At 43.3% G+C, this 22,406-nt stretch overlaps 1 protein-coding gene across 1 annotated transcript in view; it reads right to left on the reverse strand.

Moving 5' to 3' along the window:
* Nucleotides 1–1,173: 1,173 nt before the first annotated feature.
* Nucleotides 1,174–22,406, reverse strand: part of VASH2 (vasohibin 2) — a 66,724-nt gene continuing 45,491 nt past the window's right edge. Inside the window, exons 5-7 of the mRNA XM_074988614.1 lie at nucleotides 21,994–22,375; nucleotides 15,096–15,211; nucleotides 1,174–4,003 (exon numbers count right to left, since the gene is read on the reverse strand). Of these exons, the coding sequence (XP_074844715.1) occupies nucleotides 3,931–4,003; nucleotides 15,096–15,211; nucleotides 21,994–22,375 (571 nt within the window). The 3' untranslated portion in view covers nucleotides 1,174–3,930. The remainder of the gene's footprint in view (nucleotides 4,004–15,095; nucleotides 15,212–21,993; nucleotides 22,376–22,406) is intronic.

Genomic DNA, 22,406 nt, shown 5'->3' on the forward strand with positions numbered 1-22,406 from the left:
ACCTGCCTGACTCAAGGACATGCCCCATTTCCGGCCTTTCCAAATCTAAACCAAAAAGGACACTAATACTGTTCTGCTTCATTTGCACAGATTATTGGCAAATGCTAGTAGACAGAGTAGAGACTTCAGGGCAAAGAAACAGCAATTAGGAGAACCATATAGCTAGCATTCACCCCTGCTTTGAAAGATGCTAATTGAGTGACTTTTTTATTGTTCCAGAAAGATTAAGGGTATGATACTGTCTCCGTGCAGTTTCTTGACAGGAGCATCACTAGGGGAAACAGGAACCCCTATATGATTAAGGGCTTAATGCTTTGGTTACTTTGTGCAAAATAGTGATGAGCTGATTTAATATAGATTTATGAAAATTTGCATTAACCTTTTCTCCATTCTCATGTTACAAGCCTACAGTGACTGTTTTAAAAAAACTCCCCTCTTCCCCTCCCCCCGCAAAAATTGTCATTGTTCACATTACTACTACCTGGATATTAATCTCAAGCCAAAAATCATAACAGGTCATTAAAAAGACAAACATTTTATTAAAATTCCATGCTGCACATAAACATACAAGGTGATGAGAAAAGTAAGACCTGGAACCATGCCATGTATTCTGACAGAATATCATTTGACAAGTTTGCAGTGAGCTAGAAAAATAGGCTGTGGAATCACAGTTTTAAAGGTAAAACAAAAATGTAAGTGCAAGAGCAAATATAAATAGAATGATTAAAATTCACTTATACTTCCAAACAAGGTACAAAATAATGTCACACAGCTATCTAAGTTAGAAAAGCTTCACGTAGTAAGTTAAAACATGTAACCCCAAATACTCTGGATGCCAGTAAAACCACATTATCATTAAGTTGGAAAAAATGTAAAATAGGGTACTGTAGAAAAACAAGAACATTTTTCAGAATCAAATATTCCTACGGCATAAAAGTACAGTTAAAATGAAGACTTCTGTTAATTCTTCTTATCTCTATCACTTCTTTAATGAGGAATAAGTTGTGTAAGCTAAGAGCTGGCTTACACTTACAAAGTCACAAAACAATGAGCAGTTCATATTGCTTTAGAACTGAAATACTATTGGTAATCATAATTGCTTAAAAGTTGACACTAACAAGCCAGGGTGGTTTCCCAATCTTTACCCACCCCCCCATGCCCAAACTTCTGCTCCCTCCTCCCCCACAAAAAAAAAGTCCTATTCAGAACCTGACAAATACACAAAAAAGGCTGGGGGCTGTAAGGAATCCTTGCATTTCACTGTAGGGAGGGAACCCTGTCCACTGGTTTTCCTCTAAAGATTTATATGCATGCGCAGATTAAATTTTATGTGCACGAAGGGATGTATACCACCCACAGAAGCCCATTCTGCTGGCTCTGAGTGCTCTGCTAATCATCTGGGTGGTATCTGAATCTCTCCTGGGGTCCTGCCCAAGCTCTCAACTGAAACAGAACCCTGCATCTCCATAACCCAGGAAAAGGAAACTCTCTAAATTCAGTCAGAACAAGTTATGGTCACTGGTGCTGTTCTTCAAAACAGAGAGGAAATAGTTTTGAGTAACCAAACTGAAATGTGAATTAAGAAAAATTAGCAACTATGTTTTGTTTGGGGTTGGCTGGGGGGAAGGGGACTAACAAAAAAAAAAAGTGGGGAGATGCATGACCTCAGTCTTGCAATGAGCTCCACCCACATCTGCAGGAAACCCCTCCTGAGTTCACTGGAGCCCTTTCAGTTGCACCAGGACCTGCCTGGGCTTTTTGCCAGAGTGGGGCTTTAGTTTGCTCTCTGGTGAGTTTGTAGCTTATTTCACACTTGTGTATTGCTGAAATTCCATCTCTCTTTATGGGGAAAAAAAAGAAAAGTCATGTTCTCTTTTTCCAGTTATTAGAAAGTCAGACAACAGATCAATGCATTATTCTGTGATTATGCGTTATCTTACTTGGGGAAACTTTCCATCTGACATCACAGTAAGTCAGCTGCCTTAGTATTTTTACTTTAACACAATGACCACATCCATCCCACCCTGACCATCTGAAATGACTATGGCCTTGCACACACTGACTCTGATTTCACACCTGTGCAAAGTACGTACAGTGAAAGCCATGTTATGATCACTTGGATAACCGGCACCTGATAGAGCAGGTGGCAATGAGATGTTATATATTTGGGTTTTTCTGCCTTTTTTTTTTGTTTAACCTAACATTTAATGGAAGTTATATTAATGTTTGTAAAAGAAACTTATTTGTAGTGTCATCCAAAAGTGAGTAGTCAGCTGTTCTGTCCTGACTATTTGCCCTCTACACCATAAGAAAAGCTCTTCTATACAGGACTGTTTTCTCTTTGAAATACTGCTGGCATTATCATCTGCTTCTGAGTCCATTTCATCAGTGGCTCGTTCCCAGCTTTCCAAAAGCTTAAGTGCTCAAGATTCTAGTAAGTACTATTTTTGTCTCCTTTATTTATCTTTCTACCTCATCATCTTAATGAGTCAGAAGGAGAAAGGCAAAAGGAAACAGTGCCCCGTGTGTCCGGGTTGTTTGGTTTTTAAACTTTAAAAAGCATGGCATAGAGTGTGCAGGCTAGATTTTCAGAGCGACTCACCTTCCACTTATACAACTAAATGAATGGCTAAGCTGAGAAGTACCCAGCATTCAGTAACTCCCAGAAGAATTCATTGAGAATTCCTTGGTGCTGAGAGCTTTGAAAAATCTGGTCACTTCTGAGCTGGTTTGAAAATCCTGCCAAACATCCACAGTGCTAGTTAAATCCATCAGTAAACAGGACACTGTAAGAAAGGAGACAGACAAACTAGATTTTTAGATAGTTGTTCTTGAATAACTATTATTGCTGCATACTCTAACAAGAATTTCTCTATCCAAGTCTTTGTAAAGGTCATTGTAAGTTACTATAATGCAGATAAAGGAAAACCTTTCCTAAGTTGTGATGTCTGATCTTAATATAAGACAGGAAGGCATCATCACCTTAGACTGTGTAACCATCAGAGACAAATGATTCAAAATATGGACATATCAGTAAACTCTCAAGGAAACCTACGACTTCGATATTTCCTTGTGAATCTGAAAATGTACAGACATTTTGACTGTATTACAAGCAAATGCTAGTTGCTACAAGACAATGATCTCCAGATCTTGTGCTTTAACACTGTAGTCTGCAAAGTTTAAAAGCTTGTGACAATTTTTAAAAAAATTATGAAATTTTAAAAATTCAGTCATTTATTAAAAAAACCTCAGCTGCATCTGTAATAAGACAGCAGTGCTTTCACAGACACTTGCATCACACCTTAAACTCTTTCATAGGCATGCACATAATAAGAGTGGCAGGGTGCATCTAATGCATTATAGTACTACCATAAATACTTGAAAATAGTACAAATTGGTTATAAAATTAAAATGGTCAGTTTTGCATATCTGTTGTATACTGAGGTAATAGATACTCTAAAGTCACACATCCACCTCTGCACTGCTATTTTTATTGCCGAACAGAATTAATACTGACTTGATGGTTAAACCTACTGCACCCCAGCACGTTAACACTAACGACAAACATGATTTCATCACCGCTCCTAATACTACCAATGTAGCACAATATTCAAAGCCAATTAAATAGATTAAAAAAATTATTTAAATTTAAAAAGACCCACCACAGGACTTCCTGCCTGTTTGATGGAGAGGAAGAAACCTTGGTGAAGATAATTTAGTTTTTCCATTGATGCCACTTAATGAATTGGGAAAAAAAAAAAAAACACAGCCATCATTCTAGACCTTCTATTTTCTAGGTGAAACTTTAAATAAATCACAAGTCTTTAATAAATAGTCCCAGTTTCTTTTACCCCCTTCCTTCCAATGGCATGTAGGGTAATGTGCAGCGAGAAGCACCGTGGAAGCCCTCCATCTGGCTTATGGCTTTTGTTAGATGCGTAGCTGATAGCCCACTTCATTCAGTTTAGTAAGATCACCCACTGTCTTGTCGATCCCTGCAGGCCTGCAATCAAAGGAGGAAGAGGTGTTAAGCAGCTCTTTGACAGACTGTGCAATTGAACACTGCTAGAAAAAAAAAAACAAACCACTAATGGAATAAAGTCTCTTATCACTTAATCTAATGTAAAAAAAAAAAATTTTTTTTTCTTTAGTTGAACTAAATATGCCCAAAAAGTCTCAAGAGGGGTTCGTTTGTTAGTCTTTGGCTTTCTGCTGGCCATGTTAGTGTGAAACTTTCAAAACAACAAACAGTTCTGTGGCACCTTAGAGACTAACAAAAGTGGGTTTTGCTAATCTAATAAATTTGTTAGTCTCTAAGGTGGCACTGCACTGCTTGTTGTTTTTAATCATGCCATGTTATCTTGACATAGTGATGGCAGGAAGATCAGATCTGGATGCAGAGATTGAAGAAGCGGTGAGTAAATCCTGTGGGGCTCCCACATCTCCTGCTAGGATTTAACCATTACATAAATATATCAGAGGGGTAGCCGTGTTAGTCTGGATCTGTAGCAGCAACAAAGGGTCCTGTGGCACCTTATAGACTAACAGAAAAGTTTAGAGGATGAGCTTTCGTGAGTTAACTCACTTCTTCAGACATTTAAACATTTAACAGCAAAAATAATTAGGGCAGTCAAGTGATTAAAAAACTGATCCTGCTATTAAGCAATATTTATTTATTTATTTTTTTAAATGTACCTTCATGGTTGCAGGAATTAAAAAAAAAAAAAAAAAACTTGAACACTGGATTCCTCAGGGACCAGAACTCAGAAAGCAAAGAGAACCCAAGTTTTATTTGTCTACAAATCAAATCTCCCATTTTTGAATGACTGGGGTTAGCAATACGGTCGGGGTGGGGAGGATGCAGCATGTAATGTTGCTCATTGTGCACAGGATTCATTTAAGTGCTAATTCTACAATGAGATCTGCTTACGTAGACCCATGCAGAGTCCTAGAACAGGAAAAAGACATCCACAAGAGAATCTCACGGCAGGACCAGGATTTTTAGTTGGTACTGTGACTCTGACAGAAGCCAGTTTCTGACACAAGAAAGCGAATCAACCAGCATGAAACGTGTGGGGACAGGAGTAAGGGGAATTCATACCTTAGACCTGGGAGCTGTCAGCCTGTAGCCTAGAATCACAGAACACCAGAACTGGAAGGGAGTTTGAGAAGTCACTGAGCCCAGTTCCCTGCCCTCTTGGCAGGACCAAGCACCATCTAGACCATCCCCAGTGATGGAGATTCCACAACCTCCCTAGGTAATTTATTCCAGTGTTTAACCACCCTGATAGTTAGGAAGTTTTTCCCTAATGTCTAATATAAACCTCCCTTGCTGCAGTTTAAGCCCCTTACTCCTTGTCTTATCCTCAGAGGCCAAGGAGAACAACTTTTTTCCCTCCTCCTCGTAATCCTCTTTGAGGTACTTGAAAACTGCTATCATGTCTCCTCTAAGTCTCCTCTTTTCTAAACTAAACAAGCCCAGTTCTTTCAGTCTTTCCTCATAGCTAATGTTCTCTAGACCTTTAATCATTCTTGTTGCTCATCTCTGAACATTCTCCAATTTCTCCACATTATTCTTGAAATGTGGTGCCCAGAACTGAACACAGTACTCCAACTGAGGTCTAATCAGTGCTGAGTAGAGTGGAAGAATGACTTCCCGGGTGTTGCTCACAACACTCCTGTTAATGCATCCCAGAATCTTGTTTGCTTTTTTTGCAACAGCACTTTTGATTCATTTAGCTTGTGGTCCACTGTGACCCCTAAATCCCTTCCCACAGTACTTCTTCCTAGACAGTCGCTTCCTATTCTTTATGTATGAAGCTGATAGTTCCTTCCTAAGTGGAGTACTTTGCATTTCACCTTATTAAATTTCATCCTATTTACCTCAGACCATTTCTCCAGTTTGTCCAGATCATTCTGAATTAGCAGCCTATCCTTCAAAGAAGTTGCAGACCCTCCCAGCTTGGTATCATCTGCAAACTTAATAAGCGTATTCTCTATGCCAATATCTAAACTGTTGATGAAGATATTGAATAGACCTGGTCCCAAAACAGTTGTATTTGCTTAGTTTGATAAGAAGATCATGGGAGACTATGTCAAATGCCTTACTATAGTCTAGGTATACCACATCCATTACTTCTCCCTTATTCAGAAGACTTGTTATCCTGTCAAAGAAAGCTGTCAGGTTGGTCTGGCATGATTTGTTCTTTACAAATCCATGCTGGCTGTTACCTGTCACCTTATTTTCTTCCAGATGTTTGCAGATGAATTCCTTAGTTATTTGCTCCTTTATGTTTCCCAGCACAGAAGTAAAACTGACCAGTCTATAGTTTCCTGGGTTGTTCTTTTTTCCCCTCTTTATAGATGGGCACTGTTTGTCCTTTTTCAGTCTTCTGGAATCTCTCCCAAATTCCAGAACTTTTCCAAGATGACAGAAGAGGTTTCTGAGCTTTTAGCTATCAGCTCCTGATGCATTTAATCAGGCCCTGGTGACTTGCAGATATCTAATTTTTGTAAGTAATTTTAACTTGTTCTTTTTTTATTTTGTCCTCTAAACCTACCCCCCCTTCCCACTAGCATAGATTAATATAACTTTCTAAACATTTGGCAGAAAAAGTATTCTAACTACAGGTCCAGTAAGTCAGTAAGTAGTAAGTCAGCTGCCTTAGTATTTTTACTTTAACACAATGACCACATTCATCCCACCCTGACCATCTGAAATGACTATGGCCTTGCACACTCTGACTCTGATTTCACACCTGTGCAAAGTACGTACAGTGAAAGCCATGTTATGATCACTTAGATAACCGGCACCTGATGGAGCAGGTGGCAATGAGATGTTATATATTTGGGTTTTTCTGCCTTTTTTTTTGTTTAACCTAACATTTAATGTTTAGAAAGTTACATAGGAAACAAGACAAGTCACACGGTTAAAAACTCAGACATAGATTACGTTAGGCATTTCTGCATCTGCCTTCTTGGTGAAGACTGAAACAAAGTCGTCATTAAGCACCTGTGCCACTTTCAAATTTCCTGGTATTTCTCCCTTCCTAGACCTACCCTGTCTTTGGTCTTCCTCTTGCTTCTAAGATATTTATAGAATGACTTCTTGTTACCCTGTATATCTCTAGCTCGTTTGAGCTCGTTTTGTGCCTTGGCCTTTCTAATCTTGCTCCTGCTTACGCGTATTGTTTGCTTATATTCATATTTTGTAATGTCTCCTAAATTCTACTTTTTATATGAATCCTTTTTGATATTGAAATCATGCAAGATCTACTGGATAAGCCAAAGCGGTCTTTTACCATACTTTCTCTCTTTCCTGTGCAGCAGGATAGCTTGCTTTTGGGCCCTTAATAATGTCCCTTTGAACAGCTGCTTACTCCATTCAGTCGTTTTTCTCTTTTAGTCTTGCCTCCCATGGGACTTTACCTATCAGCTGCGTGAGTTTATCAAAATTTATTTCTTGAAATCCATTGTCTCTATTTTGCTGTTCTCCCTTTCACTATTTCTTAGAATCATGAACTCTAGGATTTCATGGGCACTTTCTCCCAAGCTACCTTCCACTTCCAAATTCTCAATCAGTTCCTCCCTATTTGTTAAAATCAAATGTAGAACTGCTTCCCCCCCCAGTAGCTTTTTCCACCCTCCGAAATAAAAAGTTGTCATCCATGAAATCCAAGAACTTTCTGGATTGTCTGTGCCTGAAGCTACCATTTCATAAACCCTCATTAAAAATGATATTGGCATGCCCCAGGCCTTTTGAAAGATCTAATCACAACCTGTGAGTTTATTGAGAGCTCTTCCTGGGCAATATATTGCACCTTCACTGAAGCATTCACATGGTTAACATTCTGCAAGTCAGCAGTTTTCCTAGGGTGAATTCCAGCTCCTCCACCTTTTCACCCTCTGCCTCTCCCCCAGCACCTAGTCAATTACTTTCCACTCAAAGTTTTTGTTATGGGTGGTACAGTGCAGCTAGGTCGAGCAAATCTGAGCTGAATGCACTTTGAACCAGGCTGCTGCTTCTTTCTGCTCCAGAACAGCTCACTGCTGGCCATCATAAACTCAGGCTGCAAGTCAGAGCTTTCAATATTATCATTTCAATTGTTTAAGGGAATCCAAAGCAATCTCTGCAGCAGTAGAGAAAGCTCTGCTTTGGATGACAACCACCTCAGGTGCTGGGCAGTATAAAAAGTAGGTCTGTCAATTAACAAGCATTAACGCCCGTTAATATTGTCAATATGTTATTTCTGCCCTGCATTAATTGCAGGCATTAATGCATATTAATTGACAGCCCTAAAAATAATCTCTGGAAAAAAATGCAGGATTTCTTTAGAGAGTGAGGAAGGAAGATGCTCTTAAGTTTAAAAAAAAAAAAAAACTCTTCAGGCACTTCCTTTTTTTTTTTTTTTGGTCTGGAAAATACTATTTAATCAAATTAATTGGATCAAAATTTGTGGGGGGGTGCTTTTTGGTGGGCATATCATTTACTTATCAGACCTCTTGGTGTGATTGTCTCTGCCACATAGTTTGGACAAAACTTTGCAATGGAGTTGTATCTGGACCAATTTACTTTTGACTATTAGCTGTTCATTTGAGGTGCAGTTTCTGCTCTTTGATTCAGTGAGTTGCACCATTTAAGGAGAGGGCAGAAAATATTTCTGCTGTGAATTCACATAGGTTTTGAATTTTGTTGTGAGTAGCAAGTGCTCCTCTGTCAATTCACAAGCTGGTCTCTATCTCTTATTCACTGACTTGTTCCTACAGCTTGTTCTGTAAATAGCTTCCTCCTCTTCTGAGTTTTTAACCGTGTGACTTGTCTTGTTTCCTATGTAACTTTCTAAACATTTGGCAGAAAAAGTATTCTAACTATAGGTCCAATCACCTATGAGCCTGAGAAGATCTCTGCAAGGTTTCTGGTTTTTTACATATTCCTTCAGAGAGGATGGGGCTGGGCCTACCAAAGAACAGGCCATATCTCTAGCTCCCAAAGCTTCTGAAGATGAGGCAACCAGTGGGAGATCAGCTCTTTGTTGATGAAAGCCAGTAACTTTCTTCTGCTTCCTCAGCCTTAACAGGAGAATCCCAGCAGTTGGTTCAATAGAGCCTATACTTGTATAAAAACTCTCCTCCACAAGGCTGATTTGGATGGGATGATTCCTTTGGGCCTGTCCAACCTGACTGCTCCCATCAGTCCTCCTGTTTGTGCATTCCAGTACCTGCAAGATGTGTTACATCAGGCTTTGGAGTGGCGGAGCATTGACATGGAGACAGAGCCTCCTTTCTTTTCCCGGAGGGAGGGAGTAACTTGCACAGAGGAACCTCTCCAGCTGGAGTGTGGGGATACATTCAGGCCTTGTAACTGTGCTTTATAAATAGTGTATGAGCAGCTCTGATCTTTCTGGTCTAATATGTCCATCACGCTGCATTTCCTGTTGGAACTGAGACTAAAATGGCAGCCTCAGGCACTAATCAGCTCCTCCCTTCATACTGATTGTGAAACATCTTCAGGTATTTTTAAATTCTGTTTTAAGTCTCCCTGTATAATCGAATGAGTTACATCAATCTCTAGCCTTCTGGAGCAGCACTATAATCACTTCAGTTTTCCTGTGCCTGTCTAATCAATAGTCTCATTAGCAATGCTCTTTTACACTCCCACAACATGCGTTTATTGAATATATTTCTGAGCTGACATTTTGCAGCACAGCTACTGCTGCTGACCCTGCATTACCTCCCACCCCTAACTCTTCCCCAGATAAAAAATGAAACACTGTCTTCCAGTTTCATGAGGATGAATTAAAATTACCAGCCCCTCTGCTTTGAGTTGAGGGGAAAGAACAGAACCAAACAAAGAGACTACCATGAGCTAAGACAGAGAAGGCAGCAATCCACTGGTCTGGGCCCTCTCGTGCCCTTTCACCAACCCTACGTCTGTTCAGATTGTGAAGCTACATTGCCCGTGGTACGTCTATAACCCACCTACAAAAGAAAGATCACAAACCAGCTCTTTAGCTCAGGAAGATGCTTTAGTGAAAACATTTCAACTTGAGTACGCAGCGCCTCCTCCCAGGACGGGGCTATATAATTTTGTCGACAAAAAGCAGTCTTTAATAACAGCTTGCCATCAGCAGGTGAACCCTCTCCAGCAAATGCCAAGTATCTTATTCAGTCTCTGCCAGCTAATAATGCAGCTTAGCCTAGGATGGGTATTGTGTGGAATGAAGAGCCCCTCTACTCTCTAATTGGCTATAATTAGAGTATGCAAATAAGAGATTCATAAAGACGTACGACGCACAAAGCCCATCTACTCTCTTTAGCTGTTCATGGTTTAGTTAGGAACACAAGTGCCTGAACATGTTTTTTTGCTAGATGAATACTTTGAGGGGCTCTCAAAACAGTTATACTCTTTCTGTTTCCAGCCAAACGAGGGGGAAGCACACACATTTCCTTTACGTATTTCCTTCCCTGCATCACCTAATCTTTGGAACCCTCTTGACCCGACAAGACCAGCATATGCTCCATCAGTCCTCCCCAGGCACTTACTACGCGGCACTAAACTCACCACTTTGCCCGTTCGCTTCCCTCCCAAGTCCGATGGTTCCTGCCCATTGTTACTGGAGTGAAAAGTTGTTTGGCTACAGAGGGGAGCAGGTGCAGAAAGCAAGAGGCTGCTACAATCAGAAGGGACGGTCTCCCAGCAAGAGGCTCCCTATGCAGTTCCACAATGGTTTGGCTAAAAGGAGAGGAATGTGACCAGTGCCCAAGCAACCAAGTCTGTGAGTTAGTGTTCTAGCTGTTTGTGTGGTTTTAAACCCAGGGCCAGATTCTGCTCACTCACATCAGTTTTTACCCCAGTTTTACTCCACTGGTTTAGTTCTCTCTGATTTGCCCCAGTGTAAACCACAGCAAAGTCAAGTTCCACAGGCCAAATACGTAAAATTATTTTGCTGCCTAAAGACACAGAGAGGCTCTAGTAGGATAGCAGTTAAGCAGTCAATTCCAGTAGGTGCCGATCGTTAGACACTTAAATACCTTTGAATATCTGGGCCCTAGTGACTACAATGAACTATATTCTAGTGTAAACAGGCTGTATAAATGAGGCTCCTTCCCATCATTTAACATCAGGATCTTTGACCTGTACCTAAACCAAGCACTTCAGTCCACTGCCAGGCCCTTTTACTAAGACACCTGCTTTCCAAGGCCACCTCTACACTACAGTGATCTTTCCAAAGATGATCTTCCAGAAGCTCTTCTTTTGAAAGAGCGCATCCACACACAAAAAAGCTGATCAAAAGAGCAATCTGCTCTTTCAAAAGAGTGTCTGCCCAGGCCCCGCTCTTGAAAGAACAGGCCAGGGATCGAAAAAGTCCAGCACCATGAGAACTCCTCTTCTGAACAAAGAGCCCCCAGAGCATCAACACACTTTTTTCTGAAAGAATCTTGCGGAAGGAGGCACTCTGTCTCATTTGGGAGAGGCAGAGGGCCTCCAGAAGAAGCGCAGTGTTCTTTCATAAGGAATTCAAAAGCGCGCTTTTTGTGTGTGGATGCTCCGCTTGTTCTTTCAGAAGTGGGACTCGCTAGTGTAGACGTGGCAGCAAGGAGCTGCTGCAACTCCACTAAAAGGAAATGAGCGGTAGCGAGTGCTGCGCACCTCTGAAAAGCTCCAAGTTTAAAATGCTCAGCCTATGTCTCGTGCTTTGATGGTTGAAGGTGCCCATGTTCTAAGGTCAATCCTCACAGTTCGGGCCTTGTGGAGAGGCCCTAGACTGCCCACAGAAATTAGGAAAATGACCAGGTGAGCACACATGGCTCTTGAGGTTTTCCTCATAAAGCATTTCCAGGTAATCCACGTTCCAGGCTGAGTGACAGGCCTGATATTCCTCCATGGTATGACAGCTGCAGGCTATTGGCAGACGTCAAGTCAATAGGTAAACAGCCCAAGTAGGTAAGTAAAGACGCACCAAACCTAATGAGCTGGCAACTTTGGTTCTCTTCTCACCCTCCCATGGAGACTGTCAAAGAGTCTGGTCTGCCCTGGAGCCCACAGAACTACCTGAAATCTCTACGGTACTACATGATGTGGCTCAGTCACTCCAACAGACCACCTCCTGCTGCATACCCCCGAGGCAGGGCTTGGGGGAAAGGCATAGCTCAGAAAGCAGACTTATAGCTGTCCTTCACAGCTCCCGGGCTGAAGGAATCCTCTCCCCTAGCTGGATGCACAACTTCAGAGCCCCTTCTTTATGTCACTCGGGCAGAGGGGCCAGAGCAGGAATGACAATTTCCCTGCTCTAATTGATTTGTACCGAGTTACAAGTCATCATTAGGGTTTATTTTGCAATATATAAACTATATATTTTTATTTATATAAGGGTTTATTTTGCAAAATATAAACTATATTTAATACCATCACAAATGAAACACAAGAACACCATGCAAAAAAACAGGCTCCGGAGCAGGTGTGCATGTTTCACATGGAAATGCAGACAACTGCAGACCATGGCGTCACCATACGGCTCCAGCAGGGCAAAGCTACACTACTTTTATTTCATTTGCTCTTTCCTATTACACAGATTAAGCAGTAAGGAGGAGCAAGTTGCTGTGCAGCTGATGCTTGCTCAGCAGTTGGCTCAGAAATCCTGAGGCGGCTTTGTAAAACTGGGGACGTTGACCCTCCTCGTCAGAATGAGCATCTGTGCCATTCAAACAACTGCGATAGCAGTGTTAGAAATCCAAAGATGGAAATATCCCTCCAGGAGCAGAGGGGAAGGCAGAGTGCTGGGAGTAACAAGGCCTATAACTACTATAATTATCCACACACGAAAGGAGGACTGGAGCCCTGCTGATGGGCCCAAAATATAATGAGGCAGCTAGAATATGAATTCGCTCGTAAAGTGTAAACATGCTGTTAAATCCTCAGCTGCTACATACATTGAAGTATATTTAGAAAGTCAGCCTAACTTCAGCTACTAACGAAGAATTATACCAACAGGCCCTCTGGAAACTTACTTAGAAAGTGCTCATAATAAACACTGAGTAATTTGTGGCCACGTAAGTACTTCGTAGTTATCATTCTGCTGCACAGCATGGACTTTCAGAACATCACCCCAGCATGGCTAGAACTCACATCCTCATACTCCAAAAGAACAGACTTGGACTTGCCACTTGGACTCAGCGAGAATCTCCATTAGCTGCTAGCAGTACAGAGCCCATGAGACGTAGTTTTGATTTTATCTAGCAGAGTGCCGTGCCATGCACAGTAAGCCCGTACTTCACAAGATACTCAAAGGAAAACTGCAGTAAATAGCTGTAAGCCTTTAGGTAGTAAATTACTTTACTAAAATGTCTGTCATAAAATATCTTTTCAGTGGGGGGAATGAGGGTGAAAGGAAAGTCTGTCCCTATTTCACTCTCTCCACAACTCAATGTTTTCACTCGGCCAGAGCCCCCCTGTCACCAGAACATCCAGCCCCCAGCAGAACAGAGAATTGAAGTCTGGTCTGAACGCACACAACAGCAGGAACTCTCAATGCCATTGCGACGTATGTTCTGTTGTTTTTACTATACACAGTTTTGGTGCACTTGATGGTGGTTAAAGTATCTTTGATCTCCCCCCATCCCACATTCCAATCTTCTCCAGAAAGGGGAGCCCACCACGATTAAAGAATAATTAACAGATGGGATTCACTCTCCCAACATGTAGAGCAGACCGGCAGCATCATCCCAGACCCACAAACTGTGTCTCCTGCAGCTGTTAAGAGACTATTAGCAAACTGAGTAAAAATCACGCACCGTATCACTGATATTTGCACTGACAGAGTCATCGCTGCGTCTACACTACAGAATTCTGTTGACAGAAGAGGCCTTGTATTGACAAAACTAGGGAGCATAAATGTGCTGTCAAGAATCTGTCGAAAGAATGCAGCAGAGTTCTGTCTTGATCATACAAGGCGCAGCGCCTCTGTCGACCCAAAAAAAAATATTGTAGATGCTCTGGGGGGCCCTCTGTTGATAGAGAGGGCTTCCAGTTCACTGGGCAGCCCTGTTTGCGGAGCTTCCATGTGGCTGTTCTGTCAACAGAGGGTGTTGAGAGGGGGAACCTGTATTGGTGTGGATGTGTTCTGTAGACTGTGGTTTCCCAAACTGGGAGGCGTGAAGCTATTCCTGGGGGAAACAAGGTGACCCAGCTGCCCGCATCTCCCCACCCAAAGAAAAAGCTGGTCTTTGCTTTCAGCTCTCAGCCCCTGCCAGTTCATGTGGGCAAACCTGGCACAGCCACTATAAAAAGTGGACAGCCGGTGAACAGCAACGTGGAGCTGGCTGCCTCTTGCAAAGGGGAGTGAGTGTGAGTTAGGGAGGGGAGGAGGAGGAGAAGGACGGGGTTAGATGGGGCTGGTGGTGTCTGGCTTGTGGGAGGGGAGGGGCTTGGGCAGGGGGCTCGCTGGGCTCAGGCGCTTGGCTTGTGGGGCTTGGGCGGTTCAGGCTGGCAGGCAGGTGGCTGGCCCCAGCACTGCAGGGCTTGGTAGCTTGGATGAGCGGCTCTGGCAGCACAGGGCTCAGGCGGGCCGGCAGCTGGTGCAGGCAGCTCTGGCAGCTGGCATGGGGTTCAGGTAGCTGGCCAGCTGGGGTTGCACCAAGCACCCGCAAGGGGCCATGAAAAACTATTTGTGCTTATTTTTAATCTCAAATAACATTTTTATATCAAGTTTTTGTGTTTATTTTAAATTATGAATTGAAAGTTTTGTTAAAGGGGGTTGGATGATGGTAAAGAAGGGGTAGTAGAGTTTCTCAAAAATCAAAAGGGGGGGGCGTGATGCCAAAAAGTTTGGGAACCACTGGTGTAGACAGAGGTTCTGTCGGGAAACATCTGTCGACAGTGACTTCTATCGACAGAACTCTGTAGTGTAGACATAGCTAGAGAGTTAACCAACATATGTGCAGCATCTACAAATAGGGAAACTGCTGTGGCAAGTGAATCCCCTTTCCCTATCTATGGTTTAATTTTACTGTGTCCTCACACTGAGTTTCTGCTGCATCAATGGATGGGATATCAAATCTAAAAAGAACACAAGTGGTCGTAATGCAGAAATACTCACGATTTGTCTCTTCTGCACACCCGTCTCTGAGGACTCACTTGCCTTCGGCGAGGGGACAGTGACTTGCCTCGTGATCTCTCTCTGACTGGAGAATGGGCACTTGAGGGTTTCAGAATCTGGAAAGAGGAGGGGAAGAGAGGTACTGAATAAAGACACCTATTCATCACTGAACAAAAATTAAAGATCCTGTGATAATACTGGAGATCAGAGATGGGACACAGATTCTGTAGTCTGTTAAGGTCAGCTGGATTCTCAGCAACCCGGGGGCCTTCTCCCATCCTTTGTCCATTCACATATCTGGATAGAGTTCCTCCAGGCTGACCACTTTCATCAGCACTACATTCAAACAGCCACTTCTTTTTTTTTCTGTCAAAGAGACCATGTGCATAACATTACACCCTATGGATAGCCCCAGGGAAGTCCATGGGTGAAATCCTGACCCCCCGCCCCATCTCTCAGAAGTCAATGGGAGTTTTGCCACTGATTAAATAGCTCTAATTTCACCCACTGAAATTATTCACTTGTGCAAGATATGCATGTACCGAAGTCTTCACAGGATCAAGGCCTTGAAATTGTAACACTCTCAAGGTAAGGACTATGTCTTTTCCATCTTCCGCATAAAACTGGGCCCAACGTCAGAGTTCAATGCATATACCCAATAAAAATCATCTGTACTTGGTTACTTGATTAGACTACACTTCAGATACCAGCATTCTATTGGATATTAAAAAGGTGTAAAAGGTGGCTGAAATGATTCTAATTCCATGTGCAATTAAATGTGTTCCACTAAATTAGAATATAATTTAAGATTAAGGCTTTCATACCATCACTGGGCTTGCTTTTCATCTTATTTAGCTTAATTCTGTACCACATTAATGCTACCAACCTCAAAGGCATAACTTCCAGGGTGATAGGGAGAAGAATTAGACTTTTTTTTTTAAGATAGACAATAGCCACAAGGACTTTAAAGATGAGCCAAAAAAAGTGGGCCAGTTCCTCAGCTGGCCTAAATCAGTGTCATTCCATTGTGCCAGTTTATACCACCTGAGAGTCGGGCCTTTCATTCTATTTTTGATGGAACAATGCAAACTATGCTCCATTCATCCCCATGGCACATTGAGTGATCACAATGAGAAGGACTTGAATGCAGCAGTTCATCTCATCCCATATTGGAACATGAACACTCAAAAGATCTGGCTTTGTTACAGAAGTGCAGGGTGACAATACATTTGTCTTCCACATCTGGAGGCCACGGGAAACATTCTGTTTTGAGTCACATCACTGTAGATACAGAGTAGTCAATAGTAACAGAGAGAGAGCTGTTCTAGTCTATATACTATCAAAACAAAAAAGCAGTCCAGTAGCACTTTAAAGACTAACAGAATAATTTATTAGGTGGTGAGCTTTCGTGGGACAGACCCACTTCTTCAGACCACAGCCATACCAGAACAGACTCAATATTTAAGGCATAGAGAACCAAAATAGTAATCAAGGTTGACAAATCAGAAAAATATTATCAAGGTGAGCAAATCAGAGAGCAGAAGGGGAGTGGGGGAGAGTCAAGAATTAGATAAAGCCAAGTATACAAAAGAGCCCCTATAACGAGCTAGAAAATTGCCCTCCTGGTTCAAACCACATGTTAATGTGTCTAATTTGAATATAAAAGAGAGTTCAGCAGCCTCTCTTTCCAAATGGCTGTGAAAAATTCCTTTTCAGTAAAAAACAGACTTTCAAGTCATTAACAGAATGACCCACTCCATTAAAGTGCTGGCTGACAGGTTTTGTGAATCAGGAGTGTTTTTATGTCTGTTTTGTGCCCATTAATTCTTTGTCTAAGAGAGTTTGAAGTCTGTCCAATATATAAAGCACGTGGGCATTGTTGGCACATGATGACATGTATGATGTTAGTTGAGGAACATGAAAATGTGCCCGTGATTCTGTGAATAACCTGGTAAGGTCCAGTGATGGTATCTCCAGAATAGATATGTGGACAAAGTTGGCAATGGATCTTGTGGCAAGGAGAAGTTCCAGGATTGGTATTCCTGTGATATAGTCTGTGGTGGTTGGCGAGAATCCTCATAAGGTTGGGAGGTTGTCTGTAGGAGAGAAAAGGCCTGTCACCTAGGGCCTTCTGGAGTGTGGCATGCTGATTAAGGATAGGTTGTAGGTCTTTAATAATGTGTTGCAGTAAAAACACTCCTGATTCACAAACCTGTCACTTTAATGGAGTGGGCCATTCTGTTAATGACCTGAAACTCTGTTTTTTTTACTGAAAAGGAACTCTTGTTTGGAAAGAGAGGCTGCTGAACTCTCTTATATTCAAATTTGACACATTAACACGTGGTTTGAACCAGGATGGCAATTTTCTAGCTCATTACAGGCGCTCTTTTACATACTTCGCTTTATCTAATTCTTGACTCCCCCACTCCGCCTCACTTCGCTCTCTGATTTGCTCACCTTCATAATAATTTTTCTAATTTGTCAACCTTGATTACTATTTTTGATTCTCTGTGCCTTAAATATTGAGTCTGTTCTAGTATGACTATGATCTGAAGAAGTGGGTCTGTCCCACGGAAGCTCATTGAATTGAATATTTTGTTCGTCTTTAAAGTGCTACTGGACTGCTTTTTTGTTTTGAGAGCAGTCAGTGTGTTTGTCCAGACTTACATCTGTGGAATACAGAAGAATATGGCTCCCTACTTCTTTGGTCCTTCATGGAAACCAATCTGGTGTTTCTTCCTGCATTTCAGTCTGATGGACACTAGGCAAATGACCGATTGCCAATGGCGTTTGCCAGCAGAGAATCCTCTCTACAGTCCTCTGTTTAGCATGTTAGTTGGAGCTGCTCAAGATAAATCTTTTCCCCACCCTCACAGGAAGTAGGCTAAAAACCTGCTAGTGTGCACTAGAAACCATGTCCTGTCTGTAAGGAGAGGAAAAACCGTGGGGCCACAACTACCATGGTCTCAGCTGTCTAAGAAAACCCACCATTAACAACATATCGCTTACCTAGTGTTTTTCAGCTCTTATTTGTGCACAGCATAATAAGCCACCAGAGTATGAAAGAGCAGAGTGCTCCAGGTTGGTCTGGGGGATCCATGGGCAAAGGTGTATATAGGAGGTTTTGAGACACCTGCAAATGCATGCTGAACCTCTCTAATCTGGCACTCTCTCATCCAATAACGTCCAGAATCCAGCATGGTTTTAGTTAGCATTTATAGGGTGGCCAAGTTTCCTGTGGTCCCATAAAGCTTCTTTACACCCACTGTCCTGGCTCAGAGTGTTCTGTGCTGTTATTTAGCTGTGATTTACCCCTAAATGTCTTCTAAGAGCCCAGTAAGCAGTGGAAATGCTGGTAATGCAGTTAAACAATATTGATCTCCCGTGGTCCAGCAAATTTTCTCGTTTGGCCCCAGTCAGGTCCTGAGGGTACCAGACTAGAGAGGTTCAACCTGTACTATACATGGCAGTTAGCCTCTTGCTACATTCACACAAGTTAAAAAAATCCACACATGTAGCCTTCACTTCATTGCTACAATTGTTTTCCCTTTGTTTCATAAAGGAGCGTCATAAACGAGTGGGGATGAACAACAGTGAACTCTGTACAATGGGGCAGGTGAGACCTCCCTCCTTTGTAAAACACAGAGCTACAAATGAAAAACACTATGTAAGGGCTTATTTTAGGAGAAGGACATGCCTGGAGGGAGAGCCACACATATCAAACTGTACATTCACATGGGTCTTGCTCCAATTCTTGTAGCCTCTTCCTGCCCTCTCCCCCTCTGTACCCTTCTGTCCTGAAGGCACATTGAAGGCATTGCATTTAGGGGATGAATCCTGTTGACCCCACTTATGCAAGGAGCCCCACTGACTCCACTATGCAATCAGCACTGGTTCCAAAGGGACGTCTGCTGGAAGTAAAGTCGTTTCTGGCCTTTGATGATCTGTTACAAGTTCAATGTGCAATAGCTGACAACACCCCCTGAAGTTTAAAAGGCCAAATGCAAATAACCTGCCAAAGGCTAAGAGGCTTTGGAAAACCAAGAACAGCCCTAAGAGGCCCATCAGCTACAACAGGGCTGGTCTGCAAAGCAGAACTTTGCAGTGTGGCTGTGGGACAGACTGCATGGGGGTTCATGTGAGCCTGCACTGCCAACTCCCAGAGGTTTTGACAAATAACACAAGGCTACACCTACACTACGGCAATCTGTCGACAGAGGTCACTGTCGGAAGAGATCTGCTGAGAAAAGTTCAGTCAACATTGTGTCCACACATAGAAGCAGATCAAAAGAGCAATCCACTCTGTCAACAGAGAGCAGCCAGACTGCCTGGACCTGTCTCAACAGAAGGGCTGACTGGAAGCTCTGCAAACAGGGCTGCCTGGGGAACTGGAAGCTCTGTCTGTCGACAAAAGGGTCTTGAAGTGTCTACATGACTATTTTTTTGACAGAACTCTGTCAACAGGAGCGTTATTCCTCAAGATGGAAAGCACTAACACTGTCGTGGAAAGTGCTCTGTTTTGTCCAGACTCTGTAACACCTTGGGTGTGCAGACGCTCCCTGAGTTTTGTCAACTAAACTCTTTTGTGTAGACATGGGAAAAGTAGTCAAGCTATAGGATTCAAAATAGCCAGACAATCTCAGAAACTAACAAGCCAAACTCACCCCAGGGTAACTCCAAAGCAGGACTCCCGGTTCCATTGTCTGCAGGGTCAGACAAGCCAGAAGCTATCAGACCTACGCTCAGGAAGATGGGGCCTCTCCTTTCACTGCCTTCTTGGATTCCTAACAACTCTGGTCTGCACTACTCCCTGGCAGCAACCTGAGGTGAGTAATCTGGGTGAGGAAAGTGCTGGAGGACAGAAGCCAAGAGGAGGACAGCCACTTCAGACCCACATCCCATCCACCACTCGTGTAGCTTGGCAACGTCCAGAGAGGGGGCTGGAGCAGCAGTGTTAGGAAGTCTTCGTTTAGGCAGGTTTACCACCCATTTTCTACTGTGCTATCTGGTGCCTGGGCACTAACTGAAATGGTACAAGCAGGCTGTGTAATACCAGGTCACCTGTAAGAAGCATTCTCTGCCCAGACAAGCGGAAGGGAATGAGAAGTGTCTGAAAAGATGCCATGTACCTCTCGGGAAAGGGAAGCACTTCATGAGTGCACCTGCCTTACCCTAATTGCTGACAGATGGCTGGAAAGATAACAAATCCTACTATGCTGCCACTGGAACGCCCCCAGCATACTCAGGAACTCCAACCAGAAAAGGAGTCATCGTCTCAACTCTTTGGCAACCACAGACCTCTGTCTGCGAGTGTCCTCCAAGCTTTTCAATCTGACTCGCCAGCTGGGAAGTGCCAGCAGTCTAAGGGATGAAGCAATAACAAAGAAAAATGACGCTGGCACTGATGCCACACCAGAGCACCTATCCTGCTGCAATCAGTGAAAGGTAGGACTCTAGCGGAACCTCCAAGCCACATGCAATGAAGTGAGCCGGTGAGCCAGTTCCAGTCCTCGAAATAGTTCTCATGGGACAGCACATGTTCTTGAGACCCTGGAAACAGATATAGGACTTTTCGTGCAACTTCTCCACAGATATAATTTCATGTCGAGTTGGATGCAGAAGACAGTGTACCCGTTGGCAGACTTTTCTGTGCCAACTCAGTTGGTCTAGCTAGGCGCCTGAGGTGATGCCTTAACCCAGCAGCTCAGAGGAAATAACAGAACTGCCTACCACAGAGCCCTCACCATGTCCATTCCACAATGAAATTCTCCACCTCCCAACACACAGCAGTGCTCACTCCCTCAGCAGGTGAGAACAGGCGGGAAGGCAGTTACGACTGGCAGCACAAAGACTGTGGGATATAACCTCAGTGGGTGAAGAGCTGGCATAGCTGGTTCCTACCCTTACCTCCTGTGGAGGGTAATGTGTCTTTTATAACCTAGGCAACCAGGTGACACCTCAGCCTAGCTGGGGCCTGGGCCATTAGTAACTTAGGCAATGAGATGACACCTCAGCCCAGCGGTTTTTGAATGAGAAGCCGGGGGAGTGGGAAGGCAGTTAGCTTGGGCTGGAGGAGAGGGACAACAGGGGTAACCAAGGCCCTGGTTTAGGGGTTCCCCTTGGGCCTCCTCTCCCCAAGATAGATTGGGCTGACTGTTTCTGGCTGCTGTACTTATACCTCTGTACTACACTGTGTCCCTGTCAACTAATAAACCCCTTGTTCCACCTGAGTCACTCCTAGCTGCAAATGGGGTGCAGAGCTTGGGGACCCCTGAACCTCCTTACATGTCTCCACAACCCCACTGCTGAGCAGGGGTCATAGCCAGAGTAGGCTGCATCTTCGGTTGTGCTCAGCTGGCCTTGGAGCTGCTGTAACATGCAACAGATCTGGGCAGTGAATTGGGTAGCCACAACTGGTTCCCTGACAGCACAGGACCACCTCTTTGCTGTCCCAAGCAGGAAGCTGGTGCAGCAGAGGGTCCAGGCCAACAACTGGAGCATGGGATCCTGTACCCCACACCAGAGATTCACTAACTCTGCTCAGTGGTTTTCTTCCATGCTCTAGACCCAGCAGGCTATTTGCTAGCAGCAGACTGGATAATCACCCCTTATAACTAGGAGAAGTGCCAGGCCACAGAAGTCAGGTGAGGAGGAGGAGAGCCTACAAATAAAATGTTACAGAACAGGACTTGAAAACACATGCCACACAGTTCAGGAGCAAGTCAGTTAGGGACAGAGGAGAAGGACACACCAATACACGTGGTCCGATTCTACTCACACTTGTTTTATCTCCATTGACATCAACAGAATTATTCCCAATTTACTCCTGTATAAACAAGACCAGATCCCACCTCCCATGGAACTATAGAACTCACGTCACACATACACACCTACCTACCTTCATTCTCATATCCCTGGCATACTTCTCCAGCTCCTTCCTTATGTCTGTCCGCATCATCTTTGCTACATTGAGGACCAGCTGCTTCCACTCAATTGGCTGAAAGCTGTGTGGCTCATGCGGGACATATAATCCAATTTTTACTTTTTTGACTGAATGCAAGTACTTTTTGTAAGAATCTTCAAATTCAAAGACAAGATCAGTCAGAGTTCGATAGGTCAAAGGTTTGTCCATCAGATCTGATCGTCTGCTCATGCCCAGCGAGCCGTATCGGCCATTGCAGTAAATCCCAAGCACCACATGATGAAAATAGTTTCCTGAGAAGTGGGTTTTAAAGCTGATTGGGAATCGTTCCACGGAAGGCTGCCCATTGGTTAAGTATCTGATGTGGATTGTGTCAAGGCAGCTTTGAA

Source organism: Carettochelys insculpta, chromosome 3, assembly GCF_033958435.1.
Source record: "Carettochelys insculpta isolate YL-2023 chromosome 3, ASM3395843v1, whole genome shotgun sequence".
Taxonomy (NCBI): Eukaryota; Metazoa; Chordata; order Testudines; family Carettochelyidae; genus Carettochelys; species Carettochelys insculpta.